The 25601-nt window shown below is 36.8% G+C and overlaps 1 protein-coding gene across 1 annotated transcript in view; it reads right to left on the bottom strand.

The window, feature by feature from the left end:
* Nucleotides 1–7522: 7522 nt before the first annotated feature.
* rab15 (RAB15, member RAS oncogene family) overlaps nucleotides 7523–25601 on the bottom strand; it is a 33479-nt gene continuing 15400 nt past the window's right edge. The window contains exons 2-7 of the mRNA XM_038288361.1: nucleotides 13311–13371; nucleotides 11285–11345; nucleotides 10714–10791; nucleotides 10110–10199; nucleotides 7839–7904; nucleotides 7523–7743 (exon numbers count right to left, since the gene is read on the bottom strand). Coding sequence (XP_038144289.1) covers nucleotides 7582–7743; nucleotides 7839–7904; nucleotides 10110–10199; nucleotides 10714–10791; nucleotides 11285–11345; nucleotides 13311–13371 — 518 coding nt within the window. The 3' untranslated portion in view covers nucleotides 7523–7581. The remainder of the gene's footprint in view (nucleotides 7744–7838; nucleotides 7905–10109; nucleotides 10200–10713; nucleotides 10792–11284; nucleotides 11346–13310; nucleotides 13372–25601) is intronic.

Genomic DNA, 25601 nt, shown 5'->3' with positions numbered 1-25601 from the left:
TGGTTTATTGTAGGGCTTAAACTACTCTGAATCCTATAATCTTGAGATTTCTTGAGATTTCTATGTTGTAGTGTGCAATTGTGGTATTGCTGTGCATTTAAAATAAGATTGATATCTGCTGATTTAAATAACTGCTCCACTAAAGCACTATTACGTAACATTTTTATGCCTGAGTATCAGAAAATAGATATTTATAACCCGCCCACTTACTGGATGGAACTGTTTACATCTTTGTGTTTCTTGTTAAGTGCAAAAACCTTGTTATCAGACCATAGTGCCTCCTTTAAGTTTTTCTAGTACACACACACACACACACAGTTATGATCACAGCTTTACAACAACCTTTTTTTTCCTGCTTTTGATTAAAAACAATTCATTTTGATGTCTCATTGCACTCTGAACCGTAGCATAATACACATGTGCTATTTGACTAAAAAGAAATAAGGAATAAAAAAAAAAAAACATTATTAATTTAAAGACAAAAAATGTATTCTAAACATTTGAATTATCAAAGTAGCCACCTTTGGCAAATTTAACAGCTGAATTTTCTATTGTTTCTGCAATAGAAAAAGGTTTTTTTCTCAAATCTGTTGAAGTGTCATGGTTTTGCTGAGGCTTCTGATCAAGGATTAAATAGTTTTGACATTTTCATTATTTTTATTTTATTTATTTAGACTTATAATTATTTGTTCTCATTTAATTAGTAAGATGAAAAGGGGAAGTGGAGGTAGCAGGAAGTAACATGATTTGGCATAAACAGTATACATGTGGTGTTAGAATTATCTTCCTTATCCTTTACCCATTAAGTTTTTTTTTATCCAGCTTATCCCTGTCTGTCTGCCAGAATGTATGCTTTTGTTAATGCAAGTCAGGTTGAGTTTATGTTTCATGAGTATTTCAGGATTACTCTTTCTGACATTTCCACCATCCTCTGGGTATATTTGATTTCTGCATGCATCTGTCATTTGTCTTTACACCTGCATTTGAGGCCTTCAACCTACTCACCAGTTGTGACTGTAGGAGCCAATTATTTTTTGTTGAAAATTAAAAATGCTTTTTTTGTGTGTGTGCATAATCTAGCTAAGTTTATTTTACTTTATTGTTTGATATCTGTTATGAGATTATGTTTTTTGGTTATTTAGTCATGTTCCTTTATTTTTGGTTAGTTATGATCAATTTAGGTTAATTATTTTTTATACATAGGCAGTCAATGGTAGGACCAGCATGCATCTGGGTGGGCGTATGGTTTTTTACCAGCGCAAGAGAAACATGGAGGAAAATGTTTGTCTTTTTTTTGTTTGCTTGCCTGAGGAAAAAATAAACTCAGAAAACTAAAGGAGTTTACCTGGAACATTTTTTATATTGCCTGCATAAAATAAGTCCATGGTGCATCTGTGGCCTTTGTGGATTTCCACTTTTTTGTGTCATCAAAGCTGGGCCACAACAGTGACACTTTCGCAGCTTTTTTTTTTTTTTACACTGTACAGAAAGCTAAATGGAGTTGCTTTTCAATAACAGGAGTCACTCTAAAAAGCACTAGGCAAGTACAGTTGGGATCAGAAAATGGAGGACAAATTGGTTCAGTGTAAGATCTGGCTGCACAAAACAGCATCCGCCTACACCGCTCTATCTGAATGTGTGATTTAGATTCTATTTTCTCCTCACATATTCTGGTGACCATGAAGCTAGCGCTCTGTTTGGAGGGGAGAAAATGATGAGGATGGCTGAGTGTTCAAGGGGTCCTGGGCTAGTCTGGCCTGATCCTGAGGTAGTTAAATAAAGCTGCTGAGCAGGTATTTCTGGATTAGCAGTGGGTGTATTGAGAGGGTCTCTGTTGGCCTTTGCATGAAGTCATCATCGCTAATAATACTGACTGCGAGAGCTTGATTGTCTCTGAATGTGTTTCGAAATGTGTTCGTCTCCATGGAATCCATTTTATGTGGTTCATTTCTTCATTACGCCTCCTGTCACTTTATTGACTAGCCATATTTACAAGTAAGACATCTTTTAAATACACTGTAATTATGTCATGCTAGGGAGTGAATAAAATATCACATTCAGATTGTTATAAATAATCTTAAAAGGCAAAATATGTTATTATTATGAGCTGGTGAAGATTCTCAGTCATCCAAGTCATAGTCATTTAAAAAAAGTAAAAAAAAACAATCCACTGGACTTTGTTTGCAAGTTTGAAGACGTTTCGCTTCCCATCCAGGAAGTTTTTTCAATTCAAAAAGTCGGAAATAGCATTGAGTTCGAGGATTTATAGAGTGGACCAAAAAAAAGCCTTGTTGAACCAGAAGAACGGGTCCGCCCCTTAGGAATTTGGAGACGTTTTGGGTTATTTGTTAGCCTGTAATACCTGATACTGGTCTATGCCTCTGACATGGGGGTTGTTAGAGGGAATTGTTGGCCTGACTGACCAGGAAAGATGTTTTGGTCCCGTGCATGGGGGTGGGAGTTGAGATAATTGCTTGCTCCCTCTCTGATTAAGGTTGTTTTTTCTCTCTTAAAATAGATGGCTTCCTTTACACCCCTCTCAAACCACCTGTCTTATTTATCCAAAATGTGAACATTCTGGTCCTCCAAAGAATGTCCTTTGTCCATGAGGTGTAGATGTACCACAGGGTCTTGTCCTAAGGAGGTCGCTCTTCTGTGTTGGGCCATGCGTCTGTGGAGTGGTTGTTTTGTTTCTCCAATATAAAGATCAGAGCATTCCTCACTGCATTGAACTGCACACACCACTCTGTTTATATTAAGTCTAGTGGTTTTGTCTTTAGGTTGTACTAGTCTCTGTTTAAGGGTCTTATTTGGTTTGGAATGTAAATCAAAATCCCAGTACATATCGGATAAGCGATAGACATTATTAGCCAGACAAGATAGGCATAAATTGGGAAACATCTATTTAATGCTGTCTGAAATTCTTTTGAATGTATTTTAGTTCAAATTAAAGATAACCTCTATGTATATTTCACTCTTAACACATCAGAGGTCACTGTGTTAAAAACAAGTACCATCTGAAAGTAATGGATCAGGGTAAGGTTATCATTTAACGCCAACCTTTTCCTACTAAAGCATCAGTGTGAATTGAGGCTATAGTGAACCAGGATTGAGGGGTTTCCTTTCCTTTCCATTTCCTTTCATGTATTCTCTCTGTCTCATTCCCTCACACACACATAGACACACACCATATGGTTGAATGTCAGACAGCTGCAAGACCTGGAAGAATATGCTTGGGATCGTGTTGCAGAAAACGTTGAGGCTGATAATTATATTTGTTTGCAAAAGCAACAATGATTTCCCTTTCGGCTTGCCTCGATGGGCAGTCACTGTGTGCGCGTGGGCGCGACGTGTCAGCGTGCACGGCGACGTGTCATTTTGTACGTGTGTCTCTGTGTCACTGACTGTTGTGAGAGATACTTTGCTGTCACATCTTTTCGACCAGACAACAGTTCCCTTTGAATATTCATTGGTATGGTGAATTCATCCCCAAAAAACCGTAATGAGTTCACAGCATTAACAGCTCAGAAGAGGTGATGAATAAATGCATAGCAGCTTTATCCTCTCATACCTATGCAAATCTTGCCACTGCATAGTAAGGTTTATGTAACATTATATTTTATGGAGTTCCATTTGTGTCAAAAATACGTAGATGTAATATATTTGTGGTTCATTGTGGTTCTTAGCCAATGTAATCTTGCCATTCATCTGCAGTACACGAGCTCTTTCCTTGCAGTTTTTTATGATGCTGTTTCCCTCTTTTGTTGTCTTGCACAGTTGACTGCATGTCTCTAACTTCCCTGATTGGTTACTATCATTGCTCTAGCTGTTGCTGGGGCATCCCATAGATACTTACACGCCGCATTGGAGGCTGCAGGCAGCAAGGCCGTCATGCCAATAGAGCAGCCATCTTGGGTCAGATCATGGTTAACACAGCTGCTGTCAGAATGAATAGGAGTTGCCTCTGATCTCATTTTGATCAAATGTAAGACTGGTAAAAAATAATATCACATAATCTTTCACATATCACAACCCCTTAAAAGACCAAAACTAATTTAAAATTAGCTTTCAGTTTGATTACTGATATGTATTCAGATTAAAAACTATTTAAACTGAACTCAAACTGAATGAAAAAGTACATGCAGTTATATATTTAGTGATTAAATATTTAAATGATAAATACAGTTTTATATAAATAAACAATATTATACTGTATAACTATAATTTGTATGGTATATTATTACTTTTTTTTTAATATTATTAAGGATTTTACAGTAATAATGACTTTATGTTCAATACGGGAAACTGCTGTATTGTGATTTTCATAGTGAATTTTCATAGTGAATGGTAAATTAATGTGTATTTATAATAAAATTATATATATATATATATATATATATATATATATATATATATATATATATATATATATATATATATATATATATATATATATATATATATATATATATATATACACATATATATATACATATATATACATATATATATATATATACACATATATATATACATATATGTATATATATATGTATATATGTACATGTGTATATATATATATATATATATATATATATATATATATATATATATATATATATATATATATATATATATAAAGTAGCCTTTTTTGGGGGGATAAAACAGTTTATTTTTTGATCATGCAATTTAAATTTGACTTAAAGTGATAAAAGGCCCACTTACAGAGAGATACATTCCATCTAAATATAAAAGCATCTGTTTAATTTTGGTAGACATGTTTTCTTACTGATGAAATTATGGGTATATTGTCATTAAAGCCCCTGTTAAAACATAGACCATGCACGGGTTGCTTTGCAAAGGTGATGCCATCAGAAAGTTCTGGAAAGTTGCATTTAAATTCAAGAAAGTAGCTTGTAAATTTATTGCAGTGAACTAAAAATTCAAGTCAGTAATGGAAAGTGCCGAAAGAAACCGATAATAATTTGTTAATTTAGGAAAATAATCTGGGAAGTAATGGGTGATTCCCCAGAAGCAACCAGCAAGTTCGATAAAGTCCCCTTTACCTTTGAGAAAGTAGCTTAAAACATTCAAGAAAATAACCTGCTTGATTAATAATGTAATCTAAGTATTACAAAAAAGTTACCTGTAAAATGATCACTGAGGTATAATACAAAATCTAAAAAGTATTATGAGCAAATGTGGTTGATTTTCTTGGCCTCCCTATAAAACATAATCCCACTGAGATTCTGCAAATGAGATGTTATGCTCATTTGTTTAGATAAATTCTTGGGCTTTTGCAGGACATTCCTAAACAAACAACACTGCAGGTATGAAGCAACTAGTCTGCTTTCTCACACCTGATCAGTAACAGTCAGCTTTAGAATCACCGTCTGCAATAAATACATCTGGCATTTCAATGGATCCTCAAAGATCTGGGTATAAAGATTTAATCCTCATGAAATCAATACGGATTTGCAGGATCATGTAATCCATCAAAACATCATGCAGATTTTTTAAAGCATTGTCGGATTGAATTAATATCACAGAGTTCGGGAGATCACCATATCCAGACTATCTGCAACAGGAGCGCTGCTGTGTTACACTTCTACCAGTAGATGTCAGTGTTAAGCTTCTGTTCTTCATTCAGCTTTGTGGTGGAATTATGTCTGCCTGAAATAGGGAAATATTCTATGATGCAAATGTATACTTTGTGGCAGATCTATATTCAAATGCTTAACAGGCAGTATAGCCTACCTTATCCCGTCTTCATTGTTGAAGAATAAAAATAAAATCTTACAGATACATAGGTTTTAATCTAGGCTGAACTACATGATCCAACTAAAGTGTTTTAATCAAATGTGAAGGTTTGATTACATTTTGGACCTAAAAATAAAACTGAATCCACCCTTCATATGTGTTCAGTTTAATCCACCTTTCTTGGATCAAAGTTTTTCCAGTCCTACTACAAAATTCTGTATAAACCCAAACTCAATGTTTAATCTGGATCAGAATCAGGATTAAATTAGCCGATCTTATCCAAACCCATATGCATTTTTTTTTTCTGTATTTGATTCAATCTGTTATCCAAAATCCGAGCAGATTTTCACATGTTCTATTGTTGCTGGACGTGGTGGGGTTTTTTTTCTGCAAAGCCACAATCATAGGAACTCACTGAGCACTGTGCTTCTGCAACTACTGTTTCAAATAAAAAACAACCTTAACTCTTAACTTTACCAAGAACGACACCCTTAAATACACCCACACATATTCAAATATTTAATCATAACACATTAGGCTTTTTTTTCTTTCTTTTTTTTTGCATTTGATATAGTTCCACAATTACCAATATCATACTGTAATTTACATGAAAAATAAAGTTCCTGAAAAAAAACAATAATACCTTGTGTATCTACATCCTATACTACTCAGTACCATATACTATCATATCACACATGGCACATAAACCGTTTTTTGAGTAGCAATTAGTATCTAAGTTGCAAAAATGCAGTCAGTCAAACTTTATTTGAGATAAATACTCTGTGTGACCTTCGAAGAGGCAACTCTGGTCAAATGCTTTGCCTATGTAATGCTGAACCGATGATTAACTTCACTGAAGTTGCAGTAAACGGGGAAAAAACTGACTCACATGCAACACTTTTCACCTTTTCCCCTCTGAAAAGAGAAATCTGTACCTACAAAGACACAAAAAACCATGAAGTTTTCTTTTTTGTACGAATTTCTAGCAGTATTGTGGTAAAGTTAATGAATAGCATAACATCAGTTATGTTTTCAAAACGTCTGTTATGTACAATGCAAAGGGGGTTTCAAGCTCCAACATATTTCATGCTTAAACAGACAGAAAACATTAAAAAATAGATTGTGTTCTGCTACAGGGAAACAGGAGTTCTGGAATTTTGTTCTCAAAGCAACTTTCATCAAACTCGGGAAGTTTGATCTGACCTAAAAACACATCTACAGGTTTTGTAACAAGAAAAGAAAAGGCTAGGGGATTAATAAATGACTGCATATATTATTTTTAGGTAGCTTTTGAAACTGTAGCTAAATTAAATGTAATGCAGGGACTTATGAAGATAAGCCCTTGATTATTTATAATCTGAACATATTGTTTCTAATGTTTCCTGCTCATCTAGCACTCTCTTGTGGTCATTTTTCACACAACAATCTAACAACCATGGATGCAGCTGATCCATTTGGGTATCAGCCTGCTCCTGCTTACCAATAGAGACAGCACTTTTAAATGAATGTAAAAACTAATACCCTTTGGAAATAAACATCAAAACAATAAAAAACAAACTATTATCAAATCTGCTTTACTCCTGTATTAAAGGCTTTGTGTCAAATTAGTGGATGGGGATTGAAGTGACTCAGAAAACTCTTGGTTATAAATACACCTTGTGTATTAAGGCAAAATGTTTCCATATATATCCTTGAAAGATAGATATTCGTTGGTCAGTCAGCAAATCTGATGTGTTGATTTCTTTTATTTTGGACTCAAAGCTCCAATCCAAGCAGATCTTTTCAAGAGTTCTTTTTTTTTTTTTTCTGGAGAAGATCAACTTAACACCAGCAGGATTTGTTCTGTTCGCCACTTGCACCGTCACTGAGTCCCTCCTCTTCCTCCAGAGCAGTGAGATTCAGCTCGTCATTGAGGGATATCCGAAGCAGATCCAAGTCCTTTTTGTTGGCTGCCAGCACCTGCTCAGCCAGTCGTGTAAAAGTCTTTGAAACACAAATTAAAAGACAAAAACACTGATAAATAAAACGACTAGATCTTGATCATAAAAAACTCCAACTTAACATTCAGATTATCTCACCTCTGTTATGTTGTGGTTGGTGAAGGCACTTGTCTCAAAGAAGTCCATTCCATAGGCCTTGGCCAGCTGGAAGGCAGATGACATTTAGATTTAAGTTTTCTAATGTTACTAATTAGTGCACAATATATTTTGATGAAAATGAATATGAACAATTAGAGCACATGACTCTGTGGTGAGGTTTCTTTCAGGTCGAGTTACCAAAACCAGCACTCAAATAAAATTAGAATTAGTTATTGACATAATCATATTTACTCATGTAGAAGTAAAAAGTCATCATCTAAAGATTACTTGATTAAACAAACTATTTTGGAGATAGGCTACTGAAGAACTGACAAACTGTTTAAACATATCATCTGACTAATATGTGAAAATCCAATTGGGCAAATAAAATGTGCCTGTTGATTATGGCAATTGATTGCAGAACATCAAATTCAGGAAGAAGAAAAATTAATTTTAAAGCTATTTCTCTAAACATAAAGCTACTTAAACTAATACTTGTGCTAAAGGCTTTAAAGGGAAACGCCGTTACTTTCAGTACATTAAGATATTCCGTTCTGCTGGCGAATGATTCGCCTACATGTCATGAATGCTGGCGTACCATAAAAGATAAATTATGAACAGTTTAGTTTGTGCCTTTAACTCGTTGCCCATAGGAAGATGTAACAGAATATCTTCAGAACAGCTGCAAATAACACAAAACTAATATGGGTGAGTAGAACATGATGTAATAACGTAAAATCAAGGGCCCAATGTAAAAAAAAATGGCATTCCCCTTTAAATGATCATAAATAACTTCAGTTTAATGGTACGCTGTTTAACAAAAAGCCATTGAAAGGTTATTTAAACACAGAACAGTGAACATTTCCAATGATCTGCAGTGAATAGAGAGGATCTGTAATGCTAAATGAACTTTTTTGGACCATTTTTGAAGTTATTCAGCTTTGCCAATATTGTTGCAATGCGAAGTTCAAGCTGTTCTCCTAAGATCAAATGAAATTGGTCAGGATCTTCAGGAAAACAGGAAACATCAAGGCACAAATGATGACAAACTGGAAACTTAAAAAAAACTTCCAGCACAACTTCCTCTATGCTAGAGTGCATAGAGGACCAAAACCTGATTGGTTTCCAGCAATACTTACATTGAGAATGAGTCTAATTCACCAATCAGTTAATACAACACCATAGGATTTTAACTCTGTTTAAAGAAAGTTTTCCTCCCTTTGAAGTTCTATCAACATCATTATATATTCAGAATTTTAGTTTTTTTATTTCTGCATTTAAAAGTTAAAAAATACATAAAATTCTTAAATAGCTGTTATGTGTGATGAGGAAATTACTAAAAGCATTCATAATATTACAGTAGGGAAGGAGGGAGGTGGAGCCATTTATTTGAGTTTACAGAAACATTATCTTTAGTGTTTCAAAAAAAAAATAAAAAACGGAGCAAGGGACTTTAATCCTTAAAACTCATCGACAATGAAGTAAAAATGGAAATATTTGTGATGGACTGGAATTAACATGAAGGTCCAGGCAATCAAAACAGACTGCATATCTACAGGAAGGCTTATTCCTAAAGCATAAACATACAAACTTTTCAATCTTTGAAACACTTTTCTTAGGTATATGAAAGACTACAAAGTGAAGAACAAATTACTTGAACTCTACTTCATATTTCTGTCCATGGACCATAGAAATCTACTTTCTACAGTTGCCTCACATCATATATAAATGAAATAGTCGCTTGTGATAAGGAGAAATCTGCGATAGCACTTTTGAGAATGATCTTTAATTGAAATATGTGACACGTTGCACCCTCAGAGTAAATTTTGTTTAACCGGAGTGCAAAAATTATATTCCAAGACTATAAACCCATGCCTTTGTTAAGGAGGACTTTCAATAAGTTAAATTTTGAAGATTTTTTTTTTTTTTTTTTTTAGAAACTTAGACACAAACAATAATAACACATTTTTCCCTTTGTTGTTCCTTTCTTTTTCTAACAAGAGGATGTCTTCTCTACACATCTAATGCCAGAGTTTAATTAAAACCCTGCAAATAGCTCCCTCTTGTGGAAACTTTTCAAACTGCATTTGCTAATTGTGACAATTTCCCCCTAACTCCAGCTTTGCATTATTAAAATATGTTGAAAAAAAAACTGCATTATATCATCTTATATTACAGATAAAGTAGGTTTTAGCACAACAGCCTCTTTTAAAGTCAGATTTAAAATTCATTCTGTCACCATTCATACAAGACAGACTGTAGCTGACTCACCTTAACGCCTTGCTCTGTGGCCACCTGTCTCTTCTCCACATCATCTGATTTGTTCCCAACAAGAATCTTCTGGACCTTGTCTGGAGCGTACTGCACATGTTTGACATGGGGACATTAAATTAGATTTAAAACTACAATAAAAAGAGTCATTTTAAAAGTCAAGAGAAGCTGACAGGAGGGGGGAAAAGGAGTAACAGCATGCAGGAAATGAGAGCATGATTACAAGTTGAGAAGCATGGCACGATCAACAGGGACTATATTCAGACAGATCTAAGGAGGAAATTAGTCCCATAATGACTCAGTTAATAGAAAAATAAAAAATGAGGGAAATGATAGGGGAAGTAGGGTATGGTGGAGAGCTTGTAAAACAAAGAAATGTGGAAATAAATGTTATTTCCTTTGAAACACAATAAAAAAGGGGTCAGACACTGGAAATTAAAGATGCCATCTCTCACAACACCATTTCCATCCCAGCATATTCTCTGTCAGAAATGGCTCCCTGCACACTCAGTTAAAGTGTCTGTCTAAAATGTGGAAAGCATGCTTTCTGATTATTTAATGTGTCTGATTTATCGAGCTCTTAGAGGCGCAGAGCATGACTCACCTCGTCCACATCACTGGCCCACTTCATGATGTGCTGGAAAGACCGCTCGCTCGTGATATCATACACCAAGAAGATTCCCTGAAGAATGAACAGAGATGGTAAACTTTATCTCTCTGTGTTGCTTTTTCTTGAACCCAAATTAATTTAACCAGTACAATTTGAAAGATTGTATCTGTGATTACCTCTTTAATGTGTTTAAGTAAAGCTAAACTAAAGTAATTAGTTTAGATTTTTGTCCCTCCAGGACAATGGACGCTTTTGGAGAAGTCAAAAGCCATCTGGTTTGTGAATAATCCATTGAACTGCTTTATCATTAAACAGGAACAAGACGATTTTACTTAAATCTCATTACCAGTTTCTGGTAAAAGGACAATTTAGTTTGGTCCCTTCTAACCTTGTAACAGCCCAGGGCTAACAGCTGCAAATGGTTTTATGGTTCTGCCTGTATAGATGTGTGTGTCCCTGTGTAGATAACTCTTATTTTAAAAGACAATCCGAGAATATTAAGAGGACATTATTTAAAGCTGTGTGTTAGAAATGGGATATTTCAGAATGCAATAGTTAAACGTACCTGTGCTCGTCTGTAGTACTGCTTGGTAATAGTCTGGTACCTTTCCTGGCCTGCTGTGTCCCTGCACAGAAACAAACAGACAGAGCATTCAGCATTTTAGGATTGTAACATGTTTGTTTTTCCCAAAAGATCAACTATATAATATCATGCCTGTTTCTTTAATATAAGAAATTAGTTACTCATTTCAATATATTTCACTCCTTTAACAATGACATCCATCCATCCATCCATCCATCCATCCATCCATCCATCCATCCATCCATCCATCCATCCATCCATCCATCCATCCATCCATCCATCCATCCATCCATGATCAGATCTGTTTTTGGACGATGAGAGGAAGTTAAAGTAGAGCTTCATTAAAGAAAAGGTTCATGCAGAGAGTCTAACCAGCAGTGCTAACCGCTGCACCTCCATTCATTTATGTGACATCTAGTGTGCATTTAAAATGATTGGAAAATAGTAAGGCATAATGAGACTAGTAATGGATGCAACAGCTCAATTGCATCAGCTTACACATCCCGAACAACTGATTTTTTAAATTCCATATCCTCTTTGGGGGATTATTTTCCCCTTAATATTATAGAAGTACTCAAATCATGTCTGGGTCTAATCAGGCTTTAGTAGAATCCTCCTTTTCTTTTTTACAAGATTCTTTTTTTTAGTTTTACGGCACTAGTGGCTTGTTTTTCTGACAGGAAAGGGGGTATGAGAGAGGGGGAGAGACATGGGGCAAAGGACCACAGGTCGGATTCGAACTTGGGTCTGCCGCATCGAGGACTAAGGCCTTTGTACATGGGTCGTGAACTCTCATAGGTTCAAAATTATCCACACCATGACCTGGATGACTGAGAATTAACACAGGCAAGTAAAAAAATAGTTGGTGGGGGGGTTGTTTAGGGTCAGAAAGCATGGAAGTTCAATACTTTAAATGAATATGATGAGCACTAATTCATTGCAACAAATAGTCTGTTTTTCATAAGAAGCAGCTGAGGAGCACTTAGAAATGGAAATGGATGGAGAAAGCCAGCTGCTTCCTGTCCTGCAAAGATTCCCAGATGTCCCCTCTGTGATAAAACTTTCTGAACCAAATGCCAGGAGCTCTAACATCAGGTTGATGTTCTGAGAATTAAACTGGTTCAGGGTGCATTAAATCCCTTTTCATATGTAGTTATTTTTTTCCTGTTGCTTTATTTATTTATTTATTTATTTTCAATGTGAAAAATATGGAAAAGTTAGCATTTCCTTCCCACAATGTATCTAGAAAAAGCAAAACAAAACTAAAGTATGTCTGTGATTAGACATTAAATAACAAGGCGAAGGAATAAAAGCATTTGGTATTTGCATTTTCAATAAGCAATTTTAAAACTTAAAAGTAATATAAAACTAAAAAATACAGTTAATTTTTCCAAATTCTATCTTTTTATCATTAGAGGATTTCCAAGAGTTTTTATTTTAAATATCCTATATTAAGTCTTTTGCTAGTTTATTCCATAATTTTTACCATTCTCCTGCAATTGTGTCTGTTTCTTTAATAGAATAAATCCTTTTTTTTCTAATTTCAAATTTGTCTATCTTTTTTTTATTTATTTTATTTTTATATAAATTTTCCCTTTAAGGGATTTTTTTTAAACATGATACCCTCATAAAACTCTATTATTTCATTAAATATCTGCAGACATAAAATCCAATCTTTTAAACCTAGACAGCAAAATAAAACAGTTTTTTATGATTTCACCACTTGCAAACAAATCTTGATACATAATTCATCAGATTTTACTCATTTCAATATAAACATATCGATTCATAATTCATAAAAGAGACTTCTCCAAATATCCTAACTTCCCAGAGCAATAAAACCCCGGAGCTAACTGACTGCTTTCAGCCTCAATATGAGCAACAAACACTGCAGAATATTGCAAACATGTTTGAAAACAAAGTCATATCCTGTCAGTCAAATCCCAGCATTCACTCCATCTATCAGGCACCAAACCATCTGACTTCATGCCTCCTTCCAACATCTTACCATATCTGTATTCGAACTTTGATACCATCTATTACTAGCGTCTTCATTTTGAAGTCCACTCCTACAGGAGAGAAAATATGATTAGAAAACACAATATAGTTAAATACAAATACAATATTACATTTACAGGAGAGTTTTGAACTTATTTGATGTTCTTAGATATTACCTACAGATATTAGGATCGCAATTTTTCTGCTACATCACAGACAGCAATTCTGTTAGGAGATCAAGGCAATGAGCAACTGGACCAATGAGTTAAATTCTCTTTAATGATTAAAAAATATATGTTAAAGTGAACACAATTCTTACAGGCTATCGATCTGTACAGAAACTTTTAAATTATTGGAAACAAAAGCTATCAAGAAATGCTTAAAATAGATAAAGCCCATTTAAAAAATTAGACGAATGCAATGAACCAAAACAAAATGTGAAAAAAAACATTTCATTGCATAAAATATGTAATAATTAATTTGATAAAAATGCTCTTTCAAAGAACTGGAGATTAAGGGGTCTGCATTTTATAGGCACATATTAGCTTCGGACTGGATATCAGCCATGGATATAATTCACCAATCAGGTGTTGTTTTTGGGACACATAAGTGAGGATTGCAGCACCATCGGATCACGTGTATCCAAATGATGTATGTGTCTGCATAGAACCGAGGGGGAAAACTACATTGCTTATATGAGTAGTAAATATTGGTGATGGCTATAAACCAGTTAATTTGTTAAATGTTAGCAATTTGGCCAAAAATTACAAAATCTCACATCCTTATTCAGTTTAAAAATAGATTTGGAATTTGCATTTTGGCAAACTGAGAAAAATATCGCTCCTCTGTTCCATTTTAGCACAAAAATCTTGGAATATTTCAAAATAAAGCACCCTGAGTGCAAATATTTCTTTAGGGCTTGTAAAATCTATGCGACATCCAGGAGCAGTGACTCTAATGTGGTGTTTAAAATGTCCTTGTTGTTGTTCTCCGAATCCCACTTCAGAGCACCTTTTCATGTTTCACATGGAGCTGCTGTAGGAAAGCTCAGGTGTTTGTCTTCCTTCCTCCACCAGGCGGCGCCTGGTTCTGATTCTCCTCCTCACACACCTGCAAGGGGTTACCTCGTTAACGGAGTGCTCTTAAGCTGCTGACTGCCACTACCTCGACGCCAGAATGTTTGCCAGTTTGGGGTAGTCTAGCCAAGCTGAGTTTTGCTGAGTCAAACTGAGTTTTTGTCAACCTGAGTCTTAACGTTGTTATTTTGTTTTTGCCTCTCGGTAGGAAGTCATCCTGCAAACTGAATTTTTCGGACCTTCTCTCCCTGGAAGGATCAACTTAGCTTCAAACTGAGCTGGGGATACAAACCGGAGGTTTGGATCCACTTTTCCCCGAGGAAATGTTTGAGCTTCACACTGAGCAAGGGATTCATCTGCACAAGAGTCCATTCAAGTACCGTAGGAAATCTGAGTGGCAGTCAGTCTTCTCCGTTCATCTACAAGCAACCGTATTCTGGGTAACCCTGTCCACCCTCTACCGTATAAGACAAACACCGGAACACATTCCTCACCTACTGGAGTCTAAGTGTCAACCTAATGTCTGGAAATGTGAGTCTGCCAACCTTTCTCCTCTTCAAGTTCGAGAATCAATTCTCCCACTGAACCTGAACTAACCGCAGTGTCTTTCCCTCACCTTTCAGTTCTGGTTGAGCAGTGTTCGGAGCAACACTGGAAACACCACAAAACTTCTCAATAAACCTGTTAAACTTTTCCCCTTGTCTCTCTGGATTGGTTTATCTGCATTTGGGTCCGAGCTCTAGATAAAATCATGACACATAATGCATTCTCATTTGCTTGCAGCATTTTTAATTTACTGAAATCTATTTTTTTTCTAGACCTGAATGCATCCAGCTGAAATTGCATTTAGAGCCTGAAAGCAGTGGCATAGCTAGACGAGTTCTACAGAGGTGGCTAGGGAGGGACCCATCTGCACTTAGGGGGATGGTGAAAACATTCAGGCGAGAGAATCAATTTAGGGTCAATTTACACTGATCACACTGCAATTACAGGAAAATGAATATGAAAAAAATAAATCACAGATGATGGACTAAATTTCCCTAAACCCCCTTTTTAAAACAGGGGACTGAATACGTTTGCAAGCCATTGTATATTAGCGCTTCCCAATTGCTTAAATTCAATCAGAGGTCATATGACTGGTAATCTGGAGATCATAAATGACCGGGAAATAATCTAAAAGTATATTTAATACCTGACAAAAGGTAATAAACACACCTTGATTCTCATTCTGTTATATTCAAAAGGTATTTTAATTTAACCAATGAGTCTCATTGGAGTACAAGTTATAAATTTACTGAATACGATTTTGTGTTGATATTTGTTTCACTGACCCACCAAATCTATTTTATTTATCAGAATAAACAGACTAATTGGTGTTACGTTTTGTACTACAAAAGAGAGGAAGCTACCATGAGAGTTTAACACTACTATTAAATAATAGACAATAATCTGAGCCTTTATGAAATGATTCAATATATAAAGAATTAACATTTTAAAAATGAATTTCTTTTATTTTTTCTTCCTCCACAGATTTCCTCTAACTGGTGACAAACCCCCAAGCTTCTAGAGCACTTTAATCCCACAGAAATCAATTAGCAACTCAACCCAATTAAGCTGATAGTCAGTTTCACCTCTGTGTCACAGCTGGCAGAGGGAAATGAACAGGCTAGAGCAGCAAATCTGCTGCTTGTTTGTTCTGGACAACTTGAGAAACTAAGAAAACAACCAAACAGCTGCCTGATTTTCTTAAACTGCATATTTGCTTACAGCACGCTGGAGTCAAGCCAGGGCTCCACAGAGGCTGAAGTCCACTGAATTGACACCATGACACCTAATTGAAGACGAGAGACGGCGTTAACTTTAAGAGACAGAGCACTCAGACCAACTAAAAGGTCAGCACTACAATCACAGACTTGCCGAGGGCAGCAGGGGAGACTATTGAAGAAGGAGACTCCTGAATAATGCATCGGTTCTATTAGTTTGAAGGTAGACTAAGAATCTTTTAATTAAATAAACTCATTAAGGAATTTATGTTTCTGGTTTTACAAGGTACATTTGCAACCCAGGCATCAAACCCTTTATCAAGTGCTGGAATTAGTGAAATCTTTATGAAGGTAATGCAAAGAGTTAAGCCAAACAGACATTATTTTGATATTTCACATACTGACATTAGGATGGAGACTGAGGTTTCATTAGGGCTGAAACAATTAATCAAATTAATTGTGATTAAACAATTACTGAAATAATCATCAACTAATATAGTAATAATTTAATCGTTAAATGGAGTATAGAAACTGTAAAATACAACACAAAATTTAAAGGTATAGCAGAGGATTTTTCCTAATTTTTGAAAAGACCCGACATCTACACTTTAAAAAAAAAATGCACATACACAACCCTGTACCCGCTCCCAAGAGGGAACCCCTTTTAAATGAGAGCGTACTCAAGCCCATTTCTCCTCGTGCATGCTCTGTTTAAAAGTTGCTATTAGCATCGCTCATACAAGCTTACTTTCCAAAAGATTTGCAATTTTTCCACAAGGTGAGACTCACGACCGTTGAGTGAAAATGTATTAATTTACAAAGAACTGCGGTGAGAAAGGTGAGCTTCAATGACTGCCTGAAACCATAGCTTACCAAACATAAACGCATGAAAGTGCACCTGCGCAGAAAAAGATAAGTAAGGGGACGAGCATGTAGGACGGCCCTACGTAAACATATCACCAGAATGATCGACAATTCTTTCTTTCAATCTAAAAAAACTATCCAAAACTCTTTAGTGGGTTAGTTTGAGATTTACTTGGTTTAATTCTGTAACAAATCTTCTTTAGGGAACCTTTTGTATCTGATTATTGATCAATCAATAAACTAATCAACAGATTGATCAATGAACAAAATAATCATTAGTTGCAGCCCTAAGATTTCATATGCTATGCATCTCTGCATGGTATATTCATTTCCCCTTTAAGGGATTTTTTAAAACATAATACCCACATACGAATCCATTATTAAATATCTGCAGACATAAAATCCAATCTTTTAAACCTAGACAGCAAAATAAAACTGTTTTTAATGATTTCACTACTTGTAAACGTATCTTGATACATAATTCATTAGATTTGACTTTTTTAAATATAAACATGTCTATTCATAATTCATAAAAGAGACTTTTCCAAATATCCTAACTTAGCAGAGGATGCTGCTAATTTCACATTTTTGCAATAAGAAATGTTGCATTTGGTCAGAAAAAAATTAGTTCAAAGGCAGAAGGTTCAATTAGAACCTTAAAAGCAATTATGGCCATTTTGTGCATTAATACAAAAAATATTTAAATAAATAAACCTGTCTAAGTCTTAGTCTAATAGAATCCATAGCTGCAGTAACAAAACCATTCATTTGCATTTCTGAAGGATTGCAATTCATTTAATCCGTACTAATCCAACAATCCATTACATTTTAATAACAAAAGAGAAAAATGGAAACATGTAAGAGACGGCAGTTATTTCAAGTTGACAGTCTGGGAACCCTGTCAGAATGGATGTGTAGACACATATACACCAACTGGACTAATTGACTGTGTTTTATAATATAAGACGGATGGGGCAGTAACACAAGTCAGTGCTGCTGATGGTGCCAGTAATGGATGGATGAATGGCTGGATGACATTTATTCAGTGGAGGACAGGTTTCATCATCCATGACTGTCATAACAGCAGACGATAAACAACAGCTGTCATGCCCCCCGTAGCCGTGAGGGTCCTGGAAATAGAGGGCCAGATCCTTTCATTGATTTATTTTTTTACTCGACTGTCATTGCTCTGCCCTGGACAGCTAAGCTTTGTATTCTTCACGCTTTCTGTGTAAAAACCCTTTTCAATAAATTCACCATTTAATCCAATCTGACATTGAAAATAAATGTGGGAAATTTTAACCTTAAAAATGTATAGATTTATAAGGCAAATGGGATTAAGTGAAACCATATGCAAAAAAATAATCTGAGTGTAGAGGGTCTTTACTATTTCTTGACCTGGAGATTATGAGATGACACAAAAGGCTTTTTCTCCTAACTGTTGGAAGGAAGGAAGGAAGGAAGGAAGGAAGGAAGGAAGGAAGGAGGGAAGGAAGGAAGGAAGGAAGGAAGGAAGGAAGGAAGGAAGGAAGGAAGGAAGGAAGGAAGGAAGGAAGGAAGGAAGGAAGGAATGAATGAATGAATGCAATCTCCACTCCTAGCTGACTGTGGGTGATGCCAGTGAAATCAGTGGATTAAGCTAAATGCGTCTTTTGTCTCAAGCCGAGTTCGGACAAAAACTTGGATCAGTTAACTGTGCCTTGCTTCTTACAACCATTTACACATCATGCTAGCACTGTTCCTCGCCTCCTATCGGTGGTCCATGATACTTAAGCTCCTAAGGTGGGAATTACTCAAACAAAAATGGCAGCACCCATAACATTCAAGAACGTATGTGCCTGAATAGTGTCCTATGCCAAAATTTAAATGAGAACCTCCGTCTCTGCATCCAAGGTTACGCCTCACTCTGTTGATGCCATTTATTGTTAATAAGCTGAGAAGAAGTTTGTGTTGTGAACAGCTGACTATAAATAGGGGAAGACGCAGTCTGCTCATGCGCTCTTTATCAGAGAACCGAGCCACAACTGAACCGTGGCCAAACCTGCTTTTAAACTAGTACTAGATCCACCATGGTTCGGTTGTGTCTAGCAAGGTCCAGTTCAGCTGCGTATCTCGGTTATCGTGCTCGGACCAATCTCAGCACAGTTTCAAAAGGCTAGTGTAAATAGGGCTTTAGATTTAGACTAGAACTAGGTACCTTCTACAGGTGAGTTTGTGAGAAAAATGGGATGAATACTGTTGGCTACATTAAAGGATCTATCATGCTGTGGGTCTGTCTCACTTCTGAAGGTTGTGCGACCTTTAGGGTGCGCAGATCCATCCACTCTTTGAATGAGGTTTTAGATAGAAATTTGACTGGTACTAAATGATCCTCATCACTAAATACTTCAGCATAGGAATAAAAAAATTAGCCTTCTCCCTTCAAAGCTTCAAGATCTTAGTCCTACAGAAAACCTATAAAGTAACCTAAGGATCCCCTCAACAATGATGGACGAGTTAATCTGGATTATTAGTGTGTATCTGCACTCAGTGGCGCTTCTAGACATTATTAACTAGGAAAGCATAAAATAAAAAGCAGGGCAGGAGTTTATCATTTACAATATAGAAACGACCAACCCTTAACAATCATAGACAGGTTTCAGGTATTACAGGAGACAATCCCCCCCCTTAATGGCAATCCCCCCTTTAACGACCGACCCCTAGAATCATAGACAGGTTCAGATATTACAGGCTAACGATGGAACTAACGACCCATTCATCGGTTACCATTGCATGTTTCCAAGCGATACAAGGCGTTGTCTATATAAGACTCAAACTCACTGCGGATCCAGACATTTGAATTGAGAAAGCTTCCTGGAGAGGTGGCGAAACGTCTTCAAATCTTGAAAACCAAGTCCAGTGGATATTTTTGGAATTTTTACGGAATGACTATGACCTGGATGACTGAGAACCTTCATCAGCAATATAGAAAGAGACGCAGAACCAGAGTTACTTGCAGCTCTAAACATAATGAAGTGAAATTTCCACATCATTTGAATTAATTTAATTATTTTGGCTGTTTCAATTGAATATTTTTAGGTTTGGTTCAAAAATGTTAATTTAATTTGCCTAAAATTAAAAATCTGCTTTACAATGGGAAAAAAGCAAGTGTAATAAGTTGCTCAATAAATATCTAAAAGAAGAGAAAATAAAGCTTTTATTTGTAATATGAATTCAGATTACATCATTCAGGAATATATCATATGCTTTACTTATTTTAAATAAATATCAGTTTTAATCAGATTTGGAATCAAAGTATAATTGATAGCTTCAGCTTTTAGAAATTAGAGGGTCATTTGGTTCAAAATAACATCTAGCTGATTAAAAACATTAGATTTTGTCTTCAGTACAGTGGCCCTAACAGGGACCAGGTCCCTTTTGGCCCCCGACTAGAGTTCATCGAATAAAATATACACCTAAAAGTCTTTGTGTTTGGCAACTCATCTGCTAAGGGTTGAAAAAATCATAAGACCTTCAAATGAAGTTACGTAAAGCAACACACGTCCTCATCTGATCCTCAGCGAGTCAGCTGAAGGCTGAGCACCAACATTTTTCTGTTTTTCTTCCCTAAATGAAAAAACTCGGCTCCAGAATCTACAGCTGAAATGTGGAAGGAAAGAGCAAGACTGAATTAAAGCTTTTACTAGTAATAATATTGGTATTTTTCTGTACATACACTATGAATTTGCTTTGCTTTCTTTGCTAAACAGTGTGTATCATTATTAAGACTGTGGATTTAATTGAGGATTACTGATTTATTGAAAAAAGCCTTCACAGGGAAGTCATATTTAAGATTTGTTGACATATATAAAAAGATCATGAAATAAAGGTAGAAATAAAATACAGAAAATTGACAATAAAAATGATTAAAACTTAAAAATATATATTGTTAAGATCCTGTGGTTAAAAGGTTGCAGGACGGGTCTTCAAGATGGCGGCTTAAGGGACAGTCGGGACGAGGGGCGCTGGTGCTTTTTTTTACTTATTTCTTCAGTTTATACCCTGCAAAAAACGACAAGGCAGTCTCTCTTCGTCGGCTAAACTTGCAATGAGTATTAGTGATTACTTCTTAAGACTGTCTGAGAACATGCCACGAAGGAAAAACGTTGTGACGGAGATGACAGGGGAATCGAGCGGAGAAGCTAATAAAGCTACTGGCAGTTTGGCTAGCGGAGAAGCTAATGAGGCTACTGGCGGTTTGGCTAGCGGAGAAGCTAATGAAGCTACTGGCGGTTTGGCTAGCAAAAAAGTTTGCGACTCTGAGAGGATGGACCCAGCTCTTCAGGAGGTGATTCGTGCGGTGACTGAAAACCTTACGAAGGTATTCGAAGACAAATTAAGGGACCAACTTGATCCGATATCGAGATTTATGCATGATTACCGGGAGCAGCTTCAGGAACACGAGAAGCGCATCACGGAGACAGAATCCCGCATCTCCACCTTGGAAGACGAAACAGCCCCTGTCGCTAGTAAGCTGAAGTCACTGGAGGGGCGGGTGAAAGAGCTCACGGATCACATTGATGACATGGAAAATAGAGGCAGGAGACGAAACTTACGCATAATTGGGCTCCCAGAGTCTACGGAATTCGTGGAAGGGAATGATCCCGCTTTATTCTTTGAGAAGTGGCTCCCAAAAGTGCTGAATATCCAAACGGAAACCGGGAAGTTAAAAGTGGACAGAGCCCATCGCACCGGGGGTCCGGTCCCCGCCGTTGGCCAAAGACCGCGTCCAGTCCTGGTCAGGCTGCACAACTACCGCGACAAGGAGAGGATCATGCGCGCGTCTGTGGAAAAGGGCAAGAATGGGCAGCCCCTGGAGCACAACGGTGCCTCTGTGATGATCTTTCAGGACTTCTCAGCGGCTGTTGCACAGAAGCGTAAAAGCTTTGATGGCGTTAAGAAACGTCTGAAAGCCGTGGATGCCAGCTACAGGCTCATCTACCCCGCCAAGCTTAAAGTCACTCACCGTGGTTCTACAAGGGTGTACCAGAACCCAGCTGAAGTTGAACGATTCCTGGATACGCTTAAATAAGCCCCGCTGTCAGCGCCATGGGACATATAGGTACCTCATTTTACTGTTTTATACACCTATGTGAACTCATATTATTGTGATGAATAGTATTCTTATGCAGAGACATTACGCCTGTCGTTATATATTACTTTTTGTAAAATGGGTAAATATTCGTTCTTATTATCCAAGCGCCGACCCCCCTTTTCTTTTTCTTTTTTTTTGAATTGTTGCTCTTGAATTAGCTAAACAGGTGACTGTTTGTTGTCAGAAGACCTACACACTCGCTCTTCACCGTTTGGAGGAGAAATAGTGTATCTGTTATGCCAATGTTAGGCAATGTTTGTTGGCAGTTAGTTAGTTTTTCTGTTTGTTACATGTTATTCCAGCTCTTTTTGAAGTATGGAGGGGGAGGGAGGAGAGAAAAATGTTCGACCTCATTATACCAAAGAAACTATGTTGGAGTCCTCGCGCCTTGTTTTTATAGCTAAAAGTTATTATGTCAAAACTTAATATTTGTACATGGAATGTTAATGGCATTCACACACCTCTCAAACGGAGAAAGGTCTTAACATATCTTGAGAGGGCACAGGTTCAAGTAGCTTTTTTACAGGAAACCCATTTGGATGCGAAAGAACATGCAAAATTGCAACAGGGTGTTTTTAATCAGGCCTTCTTTTCCTCCTTTACATCTAGAAGCAGAGGTGTTATCATTCTGATCCGGAAAAATGTCCCATTTAAACCTGTAGATTGCATAAAAGATACCGGTGGGAGATATATTATTGTGAAGGGTATTCTGTTTGGGGAAGAGATAGCCTTTATGAACGTCTATTTTCCCCCTGGTCAACCAGGCAAATTTCTAATATCTGCCTTTACAAAACTGGTGGAATTGAACATCAAGAATACAATTGTGGGTGGAGATTTTAACTGTCATCTCTCCCCCTTGGTTGATAAATCCCCAACTGGCAAATGTCGTATTTCATCTCAGGCCCAATTGGTTTTGACTTTGTGTGAGGAGTTGGCATATGTTGATGTGTGGAGAACGCAACATTTAACAGATAAAGAATTCACATTTTTTTCCAAAGTACATTCCTGTTATACAAGAATTTATTATTTTTTTGTCCCCAGGCAGTTCCTACCTTCAGTCATTTCTAGCTCAATCGGCAACATAATAATATCTGACCACGCACCTGTATACATTCAATGTAACATGGGAACTGTGGCCAGTCGATCAGGACGGTGGCACTTTGACTCCTCTATTTTATATGATGGAAAATTTAAAACTTATTTTGCAGAGGAATCAAACATTTTCTCTCAGTTAATGCAGCATCCACCGACGATCCATCATTACTGTGGGAGACTTCCAAAGCTTATTGCAGGGGCCTCATTACTACTTTTACAAATGGTAAAAGACGCAGGCAAGCAGAACAAAGATTAATTTTGGAAGCCAAATTGAAGAAGGCTGAGCAGGGCTATCAAGTTAGACCCTCCACGGAGAAACTCAAAGAAATCCAGACTCTCCGCTCAGCGCTAAATTGCCTGCTAACAAACGAAGCAGAGAAGAAAATAAGATTTGCAAAACAAAAACTATATGAACACGGTGACAGGCCTGGGAAATATCTGTCATACCTGATCAAAAAGAAATCAGATTCTCAAAATATAGCATTCATTAACGACAGGAATGGCAAACAACTCTTAGACTCAAATGATATTAACAACACCTTCAAAGAATTTTATGAGAATCTCTACAAATCTCAGATCTCTATTGACACTACAGATCTAATGAACACCTTTTTTTCCAACCTTAACCTTCCTTGTCTGACAGAAATCCAAAAATCAACATTAGACAGTCCTATAACCATTAAGGAAGTCACAGAAGCTATTAAAGGTCTGCAGTCTGGAAAAACAGCAGGGCCCGACTTTCTTATTGTAGAATTTTACAAGGAGTTTACCACCCTACTAGTCGAACCGCTGCTGCAGATGTTTAACGACTCTTTTCGAAAAGGTCACCTGCCCATGTCATTGAGGGAAGCCAACATATCTCTTATACTTAAAAAAAATAAACCACCTGAAGATTGTGCCTCATACAGGCCAATTTCCTTATTAAATGTGGACTTAAAGATCCTTTCAAAAATATTAGCCAAACGTTTGGAGATCCTACTCCCAACACTTATTAATGAGGATCAAACTGGCTTCATTAGGGGACGTAGCTCCTTCAATAACATGCGTAGGTTGCTCAACGTGATCCAGCTCTTTAATCTAAGAGCAATGCCTGGTCTAGTTGTTTCCCTAGATGCCGAAAAGGCATTTGATCGCGTTGAGTGGCCATATTTGTTCTACACCATGAGAAAATTTGGCCTGGGGGAAAATTTTGTTAATTGGATCAGAATACTTTACAGCGAGCCTTGCTCAGCTGTTATTACCAATGGTTTAAGATCGCCAAATTTCCGGGTGCAAAGGGGAACACGCCAGGGCTGCCCTCTATCGCCCCTGCTTTTTGCTCTGGTTATGGAGCCTCTGGCGGAGGCGGTGCGGACCCATGGGGGGATATGTGGTCTGACCATTGGGGAGAGGCAGCACAAGATTACTTTATACGCTGACGACGTGCTCATATTTCTATCTCAGCCTGAGGATTCTATCCCACATCTCATAGAGACCATTAACAAGTTTGGGGATTTTTCGGGCTATAAAATCAATTTTAACAAATCAGAGGTCATGCCACTAGGCACATTAAAACATCAACCATCTATACCTGCTCCATTTCCTTTCACTTGGTCCCCAGAGGGATTTTCATACCTGGGAATAAGAATTACCCCCTCATTTGACAAAATGTATAGGGCCAATTTCACCCCCTTATTTGAACGTATTCGGCTGGACCTTGAAAGATGGAGAGTGCTGCCTCTCTCCTGGTTGGGCCGCGAGGGGAAGAGAAAAGTCAAGCATGATTTAAATGATGCAGCTTAAATGGCGGCTGAAATGCAGGGCTGGGTTTTTTTTTTGGTGAAGAAAGTGCAACTAAAGCTAGGCCTGTGGAAGCAGCTTCATTTTTCTATGAATGTGTTTTACTAAATAAAAGCAAAGCTGCTGATGAGAGAGAAAGCCCATTAACTTAGCCTTAAAAATGAAAGGCAGAACCAAAGACCGACAGAGATGCTCTGTTAAAATCTAAATTAGGGCTGCACTATATCAGGAAATCTTTGAACTATGATTAATTAGCTTAATATACTAATGTCATTTTGATTGATTGCAATTAACCACATTTCCCTAAATCTCTAATTTCGCTGCACTTCTGGGACTGAAACCGTTAGAGTCCTGCAGGTTGGTAAATGCATTATTGATATGTAGGCTGTGAATCCATTACAATGAAAAATAATACTCTACTATATATGGTATCCAAGCAACCTATAGTGGTTGCATTAATGCACAGACTAATGTTGAAATATATATTGTCTGTCTCTGCTTGCAATTTAAAAACTGAGGTAGAACAAATATTAGTATCACCAATATTTACTTAGTTTTTAATAAAAATGATGTTAAACTTATACTAAAAC

This window comes from Cyprinodon tularosa, unplaced genomic scaffold (genome assembly GCF_016077235.1).
Source record: "Cyprinodon tularosa strain WSP-4 unplaced genomic scaffold, ASM1607723v1 ctg253, whole genome shotgun sequence".
NCBI lineage: Eukaryota > Metazoa > Chordata > Actinopteri > Cyprinodontiformes > Cyprinodontidae > Cyprinodon > Cyprinodon tularosa.
This window is presented reverse-complemented; position numbering and strand designations above follow the sequence as displayed.